Source organism: Quercus lobata, chromosome 2 (assembly GCF_001633185.2).
Source record: "Quercus lobata isolate SW786 chromosome 2, ValleyOak3.0 Primary Assembly, whole genome shotgun sequence".
Taxonomy (NCBI): domain Eukaryota; kingdom Viridiplantae; phylum Streptophyta; class Magnoliopsida; order Fagales; family Fagaceae; genus Quercus; species Quercus lobata.
The window spans coordinates 27,411,456-27,428,156 of record NC_044905.1 but is presented as its reverse complement, the minus strand read 5'-3'; the positions used below and the strand labels follow the sequence as shown (position 1 = coordinate 27,428,156).

Below are 16,701 nucleotides of genomic sequence, written 5' to 3'. Positions count from 1 at the left end.
TTATGCATAATTATAATAATTAACTTAAACCAAAATTTTCCATTAAAAAAAAAAACTTAAACCAAAATTTAGAAAAAAAAAAAAAAACATTTTAAATGGAAAGAGTACCAATGTTATTACCTCTATTTTGGCATATAAGAGCATTTATATCAATTCTTACAAAAACTCATGTCTATTTTAGCATAAAAACATACTTTTTAATTATTTTTACATATTCACTTCTCAAAACATTTTACATCTATCTATTTATTTTACACTACATTTTATTAAAAATATCAATTTTCTTGATTTTTTTAATTATTTTTCTTTCTTCATACACAATAACCACCATCTAAATTACACGATAATAAATTTATAAATTTATACAATTATACATGGATTGTTGTAGATAATTTTTAGACAAAAACATTTTCCTATTATGCACGGACCTGTGTTACAAACACACACGTATTTGATGTACCTTGTACAAGAAGTTGTTACATGAAAATTCATAGAAATTGAGAAATTGAGGGGAGTAAAAATGGCTCTATATATATCTTCTCCTCATATGCACGTTCCTTCCTTGGAGTCTTTAAAAGGAGAGTGGGTTGGGTTGTACCTGTACCTGTACCTGTACGTCACTCAAAAGTTAACGCAAACACAAAACATTTCATTACACGTTGTCCTTACAACAGGTCGTTGAAAAAGACTGTAATATATATTTCTCTCTCTCTCATGTGGTCTCAGATCATTGCCCCTAATTTTACAACCCTGCAATCTAGGGTTTCATTCCGAAAATCCTTCAAATTTTCACAAAATTTTTAAATTTTTTTGGGGGGGTTAGCTCTTGCTCTCTCAGCAATTGTTCTAATTTAGGGTTTGGTCAATTCCGTTGATAATTCAATATCAAACTCCTGTTTGATCCAGGTGGTGGTAATTTTTTCTATTTTTTCTTTCAAATCTGAAATTTTGGGTTTGTGTTAATTGGATTTTTTTGAATGTTGATTTGGGTTTTCGAATTTGAGATCTTTCATCTGAATCTAGATTTTTGTTGGTGTTGAAACTATGTGTAGGGATTGAGCATGACGATTCCTGATTCGGGTTTCATGATGGAAAACGGGTCGAGTTGTTTACCGTGCCCGCCAGAGGAAGAGAATCGGGTCGTCAAGGATTTGATGAATAAATCAGAGGCTAATTTGAAAGAAGGCAATCTCTACTATGTTATTTCCAATAGGTACTCTTTATATTTTTTTCAAAAAATTTGGCGGTCCTAATTCCAATTTTTGTGTGGCAGTGCATGTTTGATGTTTGTATTAGGAAAACTATGCTGTGATTGTCATGGGCATAATCCATATTTGTGGTTGATTTTTTTTTTTTTTTTGGTTGAGCTAGTTACCAAGAAAATTGTGCATGTTGTAGCATTTGAGTTTGGGGGGGTGCATTGACAGAAGATGGGGTTTTTATGAATCAGTAGAAGATTGATGTGTTTGGTATTTGTGTAGAGTGCTTTAATGGAAGAAGGTATAGTAAAGTTGATGTTTCTGCTAGTTTTGGGGCTACGGCTTGTTGGGGGCAGATTGTTCTTCTGGGAATTTAGTGAGAGTTTTGGAAGGGTTTAGGTTTTTTTTTTTGAGGAGAGAAAGGTATAAATAGGCTTTACTATGTTTTAGGTACTTGTGTATAATGTTTTAGTGGATCAAGTTAGGTAGCAAAGGTGGTAATTTTGCTAGTTTTGGGGCTTCAGCTTGTTGGGGGGAGATTGTTCTAAAAATTTGAGTGAGAGTATTGAAGGGTTTTTGGGTTTGTTTAAAAGGAGAGAAAGGTATAATGGGGCTTTACTATGTTCTAGGTATTTTTGTGGAATTTATTAGTGGATGAAGTAAGGTAGCAAGAGTGGTACTTTTGCTAGTTTTGGGGATCTAGCTTGTTGGGTACAGATTGTTCTTCTAGGAATTGAGTGAGATTGTTGAAGGCTTTTGGTTTGTTTCCGAGGACAGAAAGGTATAATGGGGCTTCAAGGACATTAGGACATGGTTTTGGCGGCTTGTCTTTGACTAAGGAGCATTGTCTCATGGTTTATAATGTCGCATGGCATTCTATGTGTAGGTGAATGATATGAATCTACGGGTTTTATTGATTGTCTTATTTATTTATTTTTTATTTGGTCTTCTGTTGCTCTTTTTGAATTACATTAAAATCCTAAAACATTCTAGTGGACATGTAAAATTTGTTAGGCAATGGTTACTTTTATTTTTGGGATCAGATGTGGGATGTGATTTGGGTTATTGCATGAGTACCTATACTGTTGACTTAGCAATTGGTTGGTGTCAGTGTCACCAATAACACCGGCTTGGTAGTAACCGTAAGGGATGGCACAATCGGTTAGAAATCATGCCTCATGAGGTGGAGGTCAATGGTTGGGCCCAAAATCTCACTTACCAGGGGGAAAAAAAAAAAAAAACTCTCTAACTAGCTTTTTGGATTTACTTCTTGTTATTTTAATAATAGAAGACTCATACTTGTAGTTATATCTGATCTTATCTCTACTGTAGGTGGTTTACGAGCTGGCAGAGATATGTTGGTCAAGGCACCAGTGAATATTCATCTAATTCTCAACATTCAAATGTGGGTCCTTCAAAGATGGCAGATAGACCTGGACCAATTGATAATTCTGATATAGTTCTAAACAGAAATGATTGTGAGGGCAATGATATAGAGCTTCATAGAACGTTGCAGGAAGGGGTGGACTATGTTCTAGTTCCTCAAGAAGTTTGGGAAAAACTTTTTGATTGGTAATTTTTACTTACATAAATTTCAAAACTATTTCTTTCGTACATACTTTTGCTGTTGATTCTGCCTGTAGCTTCTTCAATTCTGAAGTTAATTTTTTAATTTTTAAAACATATATGATATGTTATTTGGATGAAAAATTGCTCTAATTCTAGGAAGGAGTTACTTATATATATGTCTGCTGTATGAACCCTTACATGGTTGTGCCTCCTTTGGTGCTTTTCATAAATTATTTAGTTATGAAATAAAAAAAGGAGTCATGTATAGACACATTGCATCAGTAAACACTATGGACATGTGTAGAAATACATCACCACTTGTTGTGTTGTGTCATGTCTGTTCACACTTTTAGGTCTGATATCCAACTGTTATACGTGTTGCTTGTTGAGGTTGATATTGGTTAATTGGGATTGTGTAATTCTATCTTATGGTTGATGTCTCCTTTCAAAATGCTGGCATGAGTTGAATTATAGATCAGATTGTAGGATGTACAACAGTTGGTACACTACTTATGTTAATAATGTTTTTGATCTGATTTTCATTTTAGGTATAAAGGAGGACCAGCCTTACCGAGGAAGTTGATTTTACAGGAGGGTGTCAAACACCAACAATTTAATGTGGAGGTTTATCCATTGTGTCTTAATTTGATTGATTCAAGGGACAACAACCAAACAGTTGTGAGGTTAAGCAAAAAGGTACTTTTTTTTTTCTTCCACTTAAAAAAGATTGGATGGTATTTTTGCTATATTATACGTTCTTGTTATTATTCTACCTTTTATGCTAATGTTGTATGTTGGTTGGTTGCTATATATGAGTTGTAGGTTGCCATTTTTAATTCATTTCTACAATGCTTTTAAGTTGTTTGGAATGAAAGATGGTGCATCAACCCTTAGGGGTAGCACCATTGGCTAGTGAGTTAGTGAGTTAGGGTTGTAAATGAGCCAAGCTTTGTCGAGTATTGAATGTTCAAGCTGAGCTTGAGCTCAATATCAAGCTCAATATCAAGTTTTTGAGCTTGAAATCCAATGCAAGTACATTATCAAGCTCATTTAAGTATACTATCAAATATGTTTAGTCATGTGGTCTCAACTTTCAATTAATTAAAGCATTAGTAAGATATGAATTTATTTTTCAAGTCCATATCAAGCTAATTACCAAGCTCATAAACCAGCTTAAGCTTGGCTTTTTTTTTTCTTAATTATCGAGCTCTATTGTTCTTGAGCCTATTCATGAACAATTCTTTTTGCTTGGGCTTGGCTTGTTTATTAAACAAGCCTAAAATTAAGGCTCAAACTGAACTCGTTTATAAACAAACAAACATGAACGAGCTTTTTATCGAGCCAAGCCCGATATGTTTATGAACAACTTGGTTCCTTTATATCCTTACTAGTGACTGCACCCATGAAGTGGGGTCACTAGTTCAAACATCCCATTCCCCCCACCTTGGGGCCAAAACTTGTTTATAAAAAAAGGACGGTGTTTCTGCCTCAATGTAAAACTTCGATGGCCTTCTACTTTTTTTAAATAATAATTTAAAATATTGTTAATTTTGTCCAAGCTTAAGAACACATTACGTTTAGCGGTTTCTTCCTTTGATATTTTTAGTGTTTTACTGGTTTTGTATATGTGGGTTGTGACTCTGTTCTCAGTGCAAATGCTGTAAAGCTTTTCTTTTGCACTTAATTATGTGTTGACCTTTTATTTGAAATTGATTGCTTATTTAAATTAGTTCAAGATGGATTTAAATTTTGAGGTCAAGATTTGGTTATGAGTAATATTGGAAAGCATTTGCCTGTGACATTGTTTACTTTCTTGGTGTCCCCTTTGCCTCTCCCCCACATTACATCATATAAATATTAATTTAAGTTGATTTATTTGTTAAGTTCTGTGAGGGGTTCTGTGACCTAATAATTCTTGAGATTGTATCACCATAGGCCTTGGACAGTTTCTCCTAGTGAGCTATCATTGTATGCCTTCTTGGTTATGTAGGAAAAAGTGGTAGAAAATGGAAGTTTCCTACATAACATTTTGCTCAAATATGTGTTTTCTTCAATTATGCTGTTAACATGAGCCTTTTTGTTTGTCTATTGTGGCAAATTTGAGACTCTGATGGACCTTCTAGAATATATAACTGAAGGGGTGTGTATTGGTTCATAGACAAACCTTTGGTTTATGGGATCCTTTTGTGTATTCTATTCTTTGAATTATGTCCATTTATGGCTGTTATGGTCAATGGAGCCTTGGCATGATGTCATTGTCTAGTTATTAACTGTGCAAGTTTTGCCTCATTTATTTGTTTCAGGCTTCAATACAGGAGCTTTATGAAAGGGTGTGTGCACTTAAAGGAATAGGGCAAGAAAAGGTGCTCCTGTTTTTTGGTTTTTATCATTTGGGTATGGGTTTTCTTTTTCTTTGAGGTAATCTAAACTTAAATTCTCTGTCATTTTCCTTTGGTTATTGCTTATTTAACAGGCTCGTCTGTGGGATTACTTCAATAAGCGAAAACACACATCATTAAACAGTTCAAACCAAACTCTGGAGGAACTGAACTTGCAGATGGATCAAGAAGTGAGTACTCTAGTAATATATCATCTTATGGACAATGGGCCTTCAATAAAAGCATTCTCCCTCTCTCTCTCTTTCTCTCTCTCTCTCTGCTTGGTGGTGTGAAATTTCACAGGATATTTTTGTAATAATATTATTTTTGTACTAGGTTTTTTTTTTTTCTAATAAAATTTTTCGTTACTTGTCAAAAAAAAAATTTAATATATTCAGCAGCTTGGCTGCTAATGATTAGTTGTGTTGACTCTTATGCTAGTTTTTTAGCATGTGTTGTCTTCAATTGCTTAATAAGTGGGACATTGCACAAATTTTTGTGACAATTATGCAAGTTGTTTACTGTCATGTTTTGTTCTGAACTTTAGTTGCATAGGAAGTGTAAACATTGCATGGGGCTAAGAAACATTTTTTTTAAATAGTTTTTATTTATTTATAAGTTACTCACCCAATAGGTCGTGAACCCACAACTTCTCCCTCCACCATCTTCTTATTTGGGGATGCTATTCTACTTGAGCTAGAGCTCATTAGGGAAATAATATTAAGTAGTTAGACAAAGTTAAAATATCACAAGAGGAAAGGAAAGAGATGAATGTGATTCTGTGAAGAAGTTCAGTCAAATTCTCAGAACTGGTAATCTTTTTATTATTGATGATATCACATTATTCTAGTGGAAATGTGCTGTCCTATTGTTAAAAGCATGCACATTATCTCTTGGGCATGTAAGTTTCATATGTTTGTATTTCCTCATTGCTAGGTGTTTCATTCTTTATTTATGAAGATCTCCAATATTTTGTTTTTGGTGTTTGGTTTTGATCAAACCGTAGATGCATTCTTGATGCATCCTTTTTCCACAGATCCTTCTGGAGGTGCAAGACGGACATTATGCTTCTCGATTTAGCATGGATTCTACAGGAAATGAGTTGGCTTTGGTCCCCCTAGTAGAACCTTCAAGGTCACCTGTGACGATTGCAGGGGGGCCGACCATGTCGAATGGGCACTCAACCAGTTATGGTGTTAATTTGTACAAGGGAAGTGCTGTGAACTCAACATCCAGTGATATAGATGATAGATATGATAATAATGTGAGAAAAGGAGAGAGGGGAGGATTGGCAGGATTGCAGAATCTGGGAAATACTTGCTTTATGAATAGTGCCCTTCAATGTTTAGTCCACACACCTCCTCTTGTTGAGTACTTCTTGCAAGATTACTCTGAGGAGATCAACACAGAAAATCCACTAGGAATGCATGTAGGTCATTTATTCCTATCTATTTTTTACCATCTTCTTGTTTCCAATGGATTTATATAACTCATCTTGCTCTGCAGGGTGAGCTTGCACTTGCATTTGGTGAGTTATTGAGAAAATTGTGGTCCTCAGGGCGAACTACAATTGCTCCGCGTGCATTTAAGGGGAAACTTGCTCGATTTGCTCCGCAATTTAGTGGTTATAATCAGCATGATTCTCAAGTTAGTTCTGCGAAATTTCTATTTACTTTACCTTTCTACAATGTCTGTACGTTGATTTATCCATGTGATACTGCTCTCTTCATGACTGTATAATTCATTGAAAAGAAAGTAATGACCAATCTGAGGAAAAATCTTAGAACAATGCAATAAAGAATATTCACATAGCTTCTAAACTTTTCTTCTGATCAGGTACTGCTCTTAAATCTAGGTCTTATAATTATTTAGTGAAGAGATCATTCTATGTACAATCTTCTTTATTCTTTCAATCTGATGAATATGATTCTTTCTAATGATATTCCGGTTATCTCTATCTGATATTTATCAAGGATATCATTGCATTAGCAATCATATGTTGTCTTTTATGACAGCATAGATGTTATAGGACCTGACCCATTGTATCTTGGTTCTTTAGTGTTGTTACTTTTTGTTTATTGTTTGACTGCCTATAACATTCGATGTTAAGAAGCCATTTGGAGTTCCTGTTGCTTAATTTTTGGTTATAGTTCATATCTTCCATAACCTTCATGTTTGCTCTAAATGACAAGATTTATTCTCTGTAGGAACTTCTTGCCTTCTTACTAGATGGGCTACATGAAGACTTGAATCGTGTTAAAAGAAAGCCTTACATTGAAACTAAGGATTCGGATGGTCGACCCGATGAGGAAGTTGCGGATGAGTGTTGGAAATATCACAAGGCCCGGAATGATTCCGTAATTGTGGATGTTTGCCAAGTAAGAAATTCTTTCTGATGTGTGCTTCTTGTTTCAAAGAAATTTTTGTATATTTTGGTTACTATGTGATTTTCTTGAGATAATTTAGATTTTTAAAATCACAGAGATGTGGTGATTAGAACCTTGTTGAAGCAGCCAGGCCCAGTATGAACTACCACGTCTAAACATTGTGCTTATCTTTGCTATTAAACGTGGCCTAGATATAAGTACTGACAGATGTTCTTATTAAAATTATTATTGAGTATGTTGGGTGTTCTTTTTTTATTATATTTATGAGTAAATAACCTTGGTTTGAATAATCAATGGAAAATTTATCTATACAGGAAGCAACTCTGGCTTTAAGTGTTTTGCTCAGCTTTTCATTGTACTAGATGTTAGTTATATTGTGTCTTATATGATTTGTTATAGTGCTTGTTTACCTTTGTTCTTCTCATTGACTATAATAGAACAAAGCTTAAAAGTTTTAATTTTTTATAGCATAGTGCAACCTTAGGACACAGGTTTTATTTTTGCCTAGGCACTCTTTTTTAGAGACTGTAAAGTAATGCCTAACAATCTGAGTATGGTGATAAAATTTCACAGGGTCAATACAAGTCAACGCTGGTTTGCCCAGTCTGCGGCAAAATCTCAATTACTTTTGACCCCTTTATGTATCTATCATTGCCACTACCTTCAACTGTCATGCGGACGATGACAGTAACCATGATATATGGTGATGGAAGTGTTCTTCCAATGCCTTACACTGTGACTGTGCCTAAACATGGTTGCTGTAAAGATCTTAGCCAGGCATTGGGTATTCAATGCTGCTTGAGGGGTGATGAAAGTCTTCTACTTGCGGAGGTAAACATGTGTTTTGCTTATTCTGATTATTATTTACAAGGGGGGGGAGGGGGGGAGGGGGCGCGGGTTGCATTTTCACCTATGATATAATTCTTGTGACTGATGGACTTGATTTTGATTTTTCCAGGTTTATGAACATCGGATCCATCGGTATTTGGGGATACCTTTGGAACCATTGGCTTCAATAAAGGATGATGAGCATATTGTGGCCTACCGACTTCCCAAAAAGGGGACAGGACAAATAAAACTAGAAATTATTCATCGAGTGCAGGAGAAGTAAGCTTGCTTCCTTTAATCTCTGGCCATTCAGTTTTCCATCTGGTAATTGTGCGTTATTTGACTTTTGTGATCGGCACATGATTTGTGTGAGGACCCAGCACCAGAGATTTTTTTGTTTCACTTATAGAATGAGGCCCCATTAGAAAGAAGACAAAATTTATTTAAAATTTATTGTTGACAAGGATGACGCATGGGTGTAATATTGTTTTTAAATTGATCTGTATGAATTATGATTAGTTACTCCAGTTATTTCTCTGTTGCCATTCTGATCAGGTATATAAGGACTTCAATTCTTGCACTAGCTTTATGCATATTTTCTTACTTGATATCTTCAAAATGACCCTGTTGCATTTGTTTTAATTGGTGGCTACATCTTATGATGATGTATGGGAATGTTAGTAACCTTTTTTCTATAAAGTTAGGCATTTGCTATACATATGGTAAAACTCAATTTTGATAAACAAGTTTTGTGCTTTTGTATGTGACTTGTACCACACAATCTCTGCTCTAGTTAACCAATGTGTGTTTTTAGAGGGAGAGAGAGGAACTGCCTTGTCTGTAGAGGACTAATCACCTCTTTAGAGGACTAATTCTTTAGTTGTTGAATCATGTGTTGATTGAGCTTTTCATTCTTGATTCCCTATAATTTTTTGGATTGACTTTTCTAATCAAAAGCCTATTGGCCGTGCAGATGTACACCAGACAATCTAAAGGGTGGTGGTAGGAAGCTTTTTGGAACACCTCTGGTGACTTATTTGGGAGAAGATGCTCTAAATGGAGCTGATATTAGTACAGTTGTTTCTAAAATGCTATTGCCTTTGAGAAGAACAAATTCTTCTTTGAAAAAGCCTCATAGCAGTAAGGAAAATGGATTTGTTTCAGAAGCTATTGATGAACCATCAGACGGCTTCCATGCTCAATCTGGACCAGGAGACCAATCAATGAACAACTCGGAACTAGAGGAAACATCCAGCCAGGAGTTATCCTTCCAGCTCTTTTTAACTGATGGAAGTTGTTTGAGCTTCAAGCCAATTGAAAAGGATTATCTCACAAAATCCAATCCACTTGTTAAGGTTTTTCTTGACTGGAGTGACAAAGAACATGAAATATACGATTCCAACTACCTCAAGGATCTCCCTGAGGTTCACAAGTTCAGTGCAAAGAAAACCCGGCAGGAAGCCATCTCTTTGTTTTCATGCTTGGAGGCATTTTTGACAGAAGAACCTCTAGGGCCTGATGACATGTGGTACAGTACTTTTTGGTCCTTTAAATGGCTTTTTGACAAGATTATTAGGAAAGTTTTATCTATCCACTTCATATTTGGCATTATTCATGCCTTATCTTATATTTTAAAATTTAAATGCAGGTATTGCCCAAGGTGCAAGGAACATAGGCAAGCGACCAAAAAACTTGATTTGTGGACATTGCCAGATATTCTTGTTGTTCACTTGAAACGATTCTCATACAGCAGATACCTGAAGAACAAACTTGACACTTTTGTGAATTTTCCCATTCGCAATCTCGATTTGAGCAAATATGTGAAAAGCAAGGATGGGCAATCTCAGGTGTATGATCTATATGCCATCAGCAACCATTATGGTGGTCTTGGTGGTGGGCACTACACTGCATATGCCAAGGTAAAGGAAATAGATAAAAATCAGATTGTGTTGATATGTTGAATCTTAAGTGGGGAGATAGTGAGATACAATAGGACATGTCATCTCTGATTTTGCTCGTATATTGAGTATTTTGAGACTGGTTTCTTTAAAGATCTTATGCTTTGACTTTGCCAATTATGCAGTTGATCGATGAGAACAGATGGTACGATTTTGACGATAGTCGTGTTTCTCCGGTTGGTGAAAGTGATATCAAGACTTCTGCTGCTTATTTATTATTCTATCAAAGAGTTAAAGGCGAACCAAGGGCAGGAGCAGGAGAGACATCAGAAGTTCGCATGGGTTGAAGGTTATGATCGGGTTCATTCTGTTGTTTCATGGCTTGTGAGCTTCCACACAAGGTGTAGCTGATTTTGTTAAGGCATTTTAAGTCGACAGAATGATGATTTTTGCTTAGCCCAGCATAAACCTGGGATGCAACGGCTATAAGATACAGATCGCTGCTGAGTTTGGCATGGGCATAACCAAAATTTGAGGGCGCGGTTTTAGAACCTAGCTGGTGGTTGTAGGGATAGTTCCATTTATTAATATTTTTTATATAGAAAATTTGGCGGGCTATTATGCAGCCTATAGTTTCCTCCCTGTTTTGTGCCATGTGGCTTATGCAGGGGGGCTGTAGTCAATTCTTGTCATCCCCTTTTGTTTTCCTAAATGTTCTTATATTTGATCTCAGCAACTATGGTATTATTCTAATGAAAATCATTGTCATTATTCTCGTTCAGTAAGTATGGAGTAAATGTTTTCAAAAAAAGTATGGAGTTAAATGTTGTAAACACATGATCCAAGAAGGGGGAAATACATAAATATATAGATATATATAGAAACATAAGCTTATATCAACAAAAGATAAATGACATAAACAAGATATATCATAAAACCAAATGACCAAAATCAAGGCACATCATGCAAATTAAGAATGACCAAAACGTTAAAAAGATGCTATACTATGATGACCAAGCATCAGAAAGTATGCAAGCATGCAACAAAGATGTTGTGACATAAAAAGGGAAACTTTAAGATTGAAATGTCACCCATTAAGCAAAAAGTCCAACCTTTCATGACAAAAGTAGCTTAGTACATTTATTTCTATGCAAAGGTTAACTTTTTCATGTAAAAGTGAGCTTTAGTTCCAAGATGCAAATTTCAAGAGATGACATAAATGTATGCATCAAAGAAACAAGCTTTATTTAAAAGATGCAACTTTTATAAACATATAAGATATAAGACTCAAAAAGGTGCAACCTTTGATGAAAATAAGAAAACTAAGACGTGAAGAATGCAATCTTTACACTAAAAAATGCAAACTTTCAAGTAAATGAACAAACTTTCTATGCCAAATTGCAAAAAAGGATGCAACTTTAACCTCAAAGATGGAAGCTTTGATACAAAGAAAGAGACTTTCCTATGCAAAAATGCTATATCTCATATTCCATGATAAGAGAATGAAGCTTTAACATTAACACTACATTTTAAATGAAAAGGTTTAAGCTTTATACTAAGGATTAAGCCTTTGCATGAAAAATGTAGTATGTTCAAGAAATGATAACTAGGCTTGAAAGCTAGAAGCTTTCACACAAGAAACAAACTTTGATGATAAAAATTGAAGCTTTTAAACCCAAATACCATTTTTGACATAAAGCTTCAAACTTTAAACATGGTAATGACATGGTAAAGCATTTAAACATAGGACATGCATTCAACTATTCAAAATAGAGACAAACATGAACATGGCATGTGATGAGCAAATAAATATCATGGATATAAAATATTAGACTAACCAGCATAAAATAAAATAAAAAATCAAAGCTTAACATCAATAAACAAGGAAAGATGAAACTTTTAAGCTAAAGAATATGGAAGCATCATTATTCAAACATACAACATGTTAAACAAACAAAGCAAAGGAATGATAAATATTAAAAAGGCTTTGGAAGTCCATGGATCAAAGTACAAAAACCTATTATCTTACCTCTTATTACTGGGGTTCTATTAGCCCCTTTCTCAACGTCAAAATAGGCCAGGGTTTGTCTATTTCGTGTTGTTCGTATGTGGAATGGGAGGGGAGGGCTGAGCTTTTAATTTGAACAATTTGGACCACCTGTGCAACCAAAGGCCATGTAAGCATGTACTGTGCACAACAGCTCTAGCCCTTCTCAGTTTTACTTATTTTGGGGTACTAACTTTGCACACTGATTTGAAGGCCTTGCCAAATTCTAATTTGGATGATCTTGGTTTCCACAAAAATATTTTGCGGTGCAATTTCTATAGGCTCCGGCCTTGAGTCATATGGAGCACCGCGCTAAAAGTTATTACCATCCAAAGCTGGCTGTCCACAATGATTTCCATGACTTTGGTCAATCTTCTCGACTTGATATCTCTCAATCCGCACGTCTTTTTGTCGAGTTGTTTGTTTCGGGACGTTGAGAAATACTTCTAGTCTAGGAAAGCATGTGCTTTTTGGGTCCAATTTCCCTGTGTAATTAAGAGTCTGAGTGCAAAGTTAGTACTTAGTACCAAAATGCAATTTTTATGGGTTTTCTTAATTTTGGCCTATTTTCCAGTCAAATCTTTTTGGACTTCCCAACCTACGTTTTAATCAAATGAGGTGTAATTGGAAAGATTATGAGACATATTTTTTAAAAATTCTTTCTTTTTTATCTGCAACCTTCCAATTGAGTAAGCTTAATGCTTTAGAAAGAGCGGTAAAAAACAAGGTTTTATGAAATAATAAAAGTAAGGTTTTGGGTTTTTCAATAAATTCATTTTATTAGAAAATAATTTTAGCAAATCAAGCTCACTAAATTGAAATTCATCAAAATATATTTCCAACGACACCTTGTTTGGGCAAATTTGAGATCCTTTGATTATAATTTGATAAAATTAAGTTATAATAAAATTTAAATGACACGTCGCCAAAATTGATCGGCAAACACTTTTTTCATTTTTTCATAATAAATTGCTTGTTTTAAATCTAAGTTGGGCTCGTGAACTGTAAAACTGAAATGAATTAAATTATCTACAACATAAGCTAGAAATTATACCGATCCAATAGTTAGATAATTTTTAGTCAAATATGGGTTTATCGCAATTAAACTTAATCAAACTTTTGATCCAAGCTTGAAAACATTAATGACATAAAACATGAAATTTATCATTTGGGTAAAAATTTGATTTAGTTTAATTGTGGGTCAACTCGATCAAAAATGGGTCAACAAGGGTAATTTGGTTATTTTGACTTTAAACTGGAAAACAAGATAATCTACCATCCAACTAGGATAAATTTCAATATTTTAAGCTTTCCCTTAATCCATTATTAAAATAATGATTTTTATAATTTTTAGAAAAAGATGTGATTTTGGCATGCAAAACAAGGAGGACAAAGTACAGACAACATTAATAGAAGAAATTTTGATATGGTTGATAACTTAATAGTAAATATGGTTAGCACTGACACTAGTTATGTACATAAAAACACATATAGTTATATTATTGTAAGGGTTAAAGGTAGAAATTCATCATAAACAATCAGCTATTTATACTTCACAGTCCAAATTATGAAAGCTTATAATCATCATCCTAATTATAATTGACAACCTTAAAATAAAATTGCACACACAATATGATTTCCTATTAAATTATAAATTGCACCATTTAATTTTTTTCAAAAATTAAATCTAATCTTATATCTTCAATTTGCAAGGCTAGATCATGGGTGACTCATTCCTACCATGCCCTACAACTGTTACAATCTTTATATATATATACATACACTATTAATAACATGATTCTTTGTTTGGGTTATGTTAGTACACAAAATGATGAAACGTTTCATCATTTTACGTACTAAAATATTCTTACACAAATTCTTAAACTTTCTAAAATACTCCTATCTTTTAGTTAAATAATTTTAAATTTAAAAACACAAATTGGTTAAAAGAGTAATTTACTATTTTTAAAAAAGTTACTAAGTTTTAGGCTTTCAAACTTTTATTAATTCCCACATAAAGAGAGATCCTAAAAATTAGGACACTATCTCTATCTCACTTTTAAATATTATTTCACTAAATCCAAAAAAAAAAGCCTAATCTCACATGCAAAGCATGTGTAATGAATCTAGTATATAGATATATTTGAAATTGCAATTAAATACACTACATCAAATCAAACTAGCTTTTACCTAGGACTCAATAATATAATCCATAGTATTCAACAATAAAAACAAAATGTCTTAATATGATAGGGGCATTTTTGTAAATATCATATTATATGTGACATGGAGCGGGTAGCCTAAATACTCCTTGCCTTACCCCGGGGTGTGGGAAAAAAATTCTTTCCCATCCAAGGATGGAGGTATATTTGGACCAAGAGGGGCTATAACCCCCTGGAATTTTCTTAAAAGAGATGAGTTCAAGTTACACCTGGTGTAACTCCTTAAGAGTTACATCTTTTTTGCACCGTAGATTTCTAATAAATCTAACGGTTGAAAAATAGCATTAAATGATTATTGCTTTTCACATTATTTATCTAATTAATAACAGATTTTCTCTATTCTCATTTACTACTTTCCATAAATCTCATTGGGAGTTGTTTAACTGTCCTTTTCTTCCTTTTTTTTTTTTTTTTTTTTAATCTTTTACGCAATAAGGGTATTATCATCAAACAACCCGATTAAGTTACAAGATCCATATATTTACCAAACTGTCGTCTAAAGTATTATAGACTTACTATATATATATGGAGAAGTCCTATATCGAATTCAGAAATATGGAGACCTCACCAACGAGGTCCTCTCAAGACACCCAGACACAATAGCTACATACTTCTTGGTTTGCTCTTTCTCTTCCAACAGAGAATCAACATTATTAACATCTTAATGGCTTCCTACGCACCATCATCTTCAAGGTTGTTGACCCGCTCACATTCATCAATCCAGTCACTATATATATCTATGGGTTCAGTTAAAGCTGTTACAGTTGAAGATAGGGCGGATTTGAGATCAAAAAATAAAATAAAGAAGGGAGTAGGACAAGAGGAGTGTTTATGTAAAGAAAGCATCAGATCTTGTGGAGTGTCAATCAATGAAAGAAGGTGGTAGAGTGTCAAAAGTGTGTTCTATAATAAAAATAATTTTCGTTACTAAGCTTGCAATTTTTTTTTTGTTTTTGTTTTTTTTAAGGAAGAAAGGGACACATTTAAACAAAACCCAATAAGGTCTATGGAAAGTAATAAATGTGGATAGAGAAAATCTGTTATTAATTAGGTAAAAAAGATGGAAATCCTTAATCATTTAATGTTATTTTTTCAACCGTTGGATCTATTAGAAATCTACGGTACAAAAAAGGTGTAACTTTTAAAGAGTTACACCAGGTGTAACTTGAACCCATCTCTTCTTAAAATAGTTTTAGTATATGTACAAAATTTTAGTGTAAAAACTAACTCAAATAATTTTAAATATAAGATAATCACTTGATTTAAACGTGTTCAATATAACAACTTGCTTGTTTGGTATTTAGAACCTAAAGATAAAAGTTTGAGATTTTGGGTTTTGAGTGATGTGCTACATTTTCACCTGAAGGATTGTTTGACTGCTTGTTATTTTTTTTTTTTTTTTGTCTGTGTTTGTTTGTCTTAATTTATTCCTTAACAAAAATAATTGGATTTTTTTTTTTTTAACCAAGAAGACTATTGCGCATATTAATTAAAATAATTTTCAACTTTCAAGATTAATGCTATTTCCATTATATAATAGGTACACTTCTATTTACATTTTAGGTTTTATTGCAATTGTGAAACAAGTATTTTCGATCATAAATATTGTCAAAGTTAGGTTTCTCAACAAAACAAAAGATGTTTTTATAACAGATTCTTTTTTTTTTTGGAAGATACATCGCTACAACATTTAATATAGAATAAATCATAGATGATTGTTCCATTAAAAAAAAAAAAAATCAAATTCCATTTTGATATATCACAATTGATTGAGTTGAAATTTATTAATAAATAATCATTTCATAACATTTTTTTAATACTAAATATGTGCTAATTAGTTCTTATATATTAATTTAGTTTTGAATTTTAGTATATTTCTTATTTTTGGATGGCCACAATTTTTTTTTTCATGCTTTTAATTTTAGAGATCTGGCTTTGGTACAATAACAAGTGCTTTCCATCCAAAACAATAGGTGACAAATTTGAGCTTGTAAAGTAGTCTCTAAAAAAATTGGGAGTACTATCACATTTCTCCCACAAAAATAAGAGTTTTGTATACCAGTACAAATTCCCCCCACCCCCCAAGCAATAATCATGGCTTCATCCTTGTTCCCATCCCCATCCAACCATCTTTGTGAGGCACGAAAAATCTATGCAGGACTGAGAAAAATTG

At 33.6% G+C, this 16,701-nt stretch overlaps 1 protein-coding gene across 3 annotated transcripts; it reads left to right on the top strand.

The window, feature by feature from the left end:
* The first annotated feature begins 591 nt into the window (after positions 1 to 591).
* Positions 592 to 11,044, top strand: LOC115975169 (ubiquitin carboxyl-terminal hydrolase 9-like). Of its 3 annotated transcripts, none has more exons than XM_031095861.1 (14): positions 592 to 906; positions 1,053 to 1,213; positions 2,532 to 2,771; positions 3,317 to 3,464; positions 5,072 to 5,131; positions 5,242 to 5,337; positions 6,183 to 6,575; positions 6,653 to 6,793; positions 7,354 to 7,524; positions 8,107 to 8,364; positions 8,492 to 8,640; positions 9,335 to 9,889; positions 10,010 to 10,280; positions 10,445 to 11,044. In XM_031095861.1, exons 2-14 carry the CDS (start codon positions 1,062 to 1,064, stop codon positions 10,604 to 10,606), a joined length of 2,796 nt encoding a protein of 931 aa, XP_030951721.1. In that variant the 5' UTR covers positions 592 to 906; positions 1,053 to 1,061; the 3' UTR covers positions 10,607 to 11,044. The 3 variants fall into 3 exon arrangements, with proteins under 3 accessions (XP_030951721.1, XP_030951722.1, XP_030951720.1); XM_031095862.1 differs by having other exon boundaries at positions 592 to 909; XM_031095860.1 differs by having other exon boundaries at positions 592 to 912.
* The last annotated feature ends 5,657 nt before the right edge of the window (positions 11,045 to 16,701 follow it).

Coding starts and splice junctions, on each gene's coding strand:
- LOC115975169 (XM_031095861.1), top strand. CDS start 1,062: ATGACGATTCCTGATTCGGGTTTCATGATGGAAAACGGGTCGAGTTGT. Junction 5,132..5,241: donor AAGGAATAGGGCAAGAAAAG/GTGCTCCTGTTT, acceptor CTTATTTAACAG/GCTCGTCTGTGGGATTACTT. Junction 8,641..9,334: donor ATTCATCGAGTGCAGGAGAA/GTAAGCTTGCTT, acceptor TTGGCCGTGCAG/ATGTACACCAGACAATCTAA.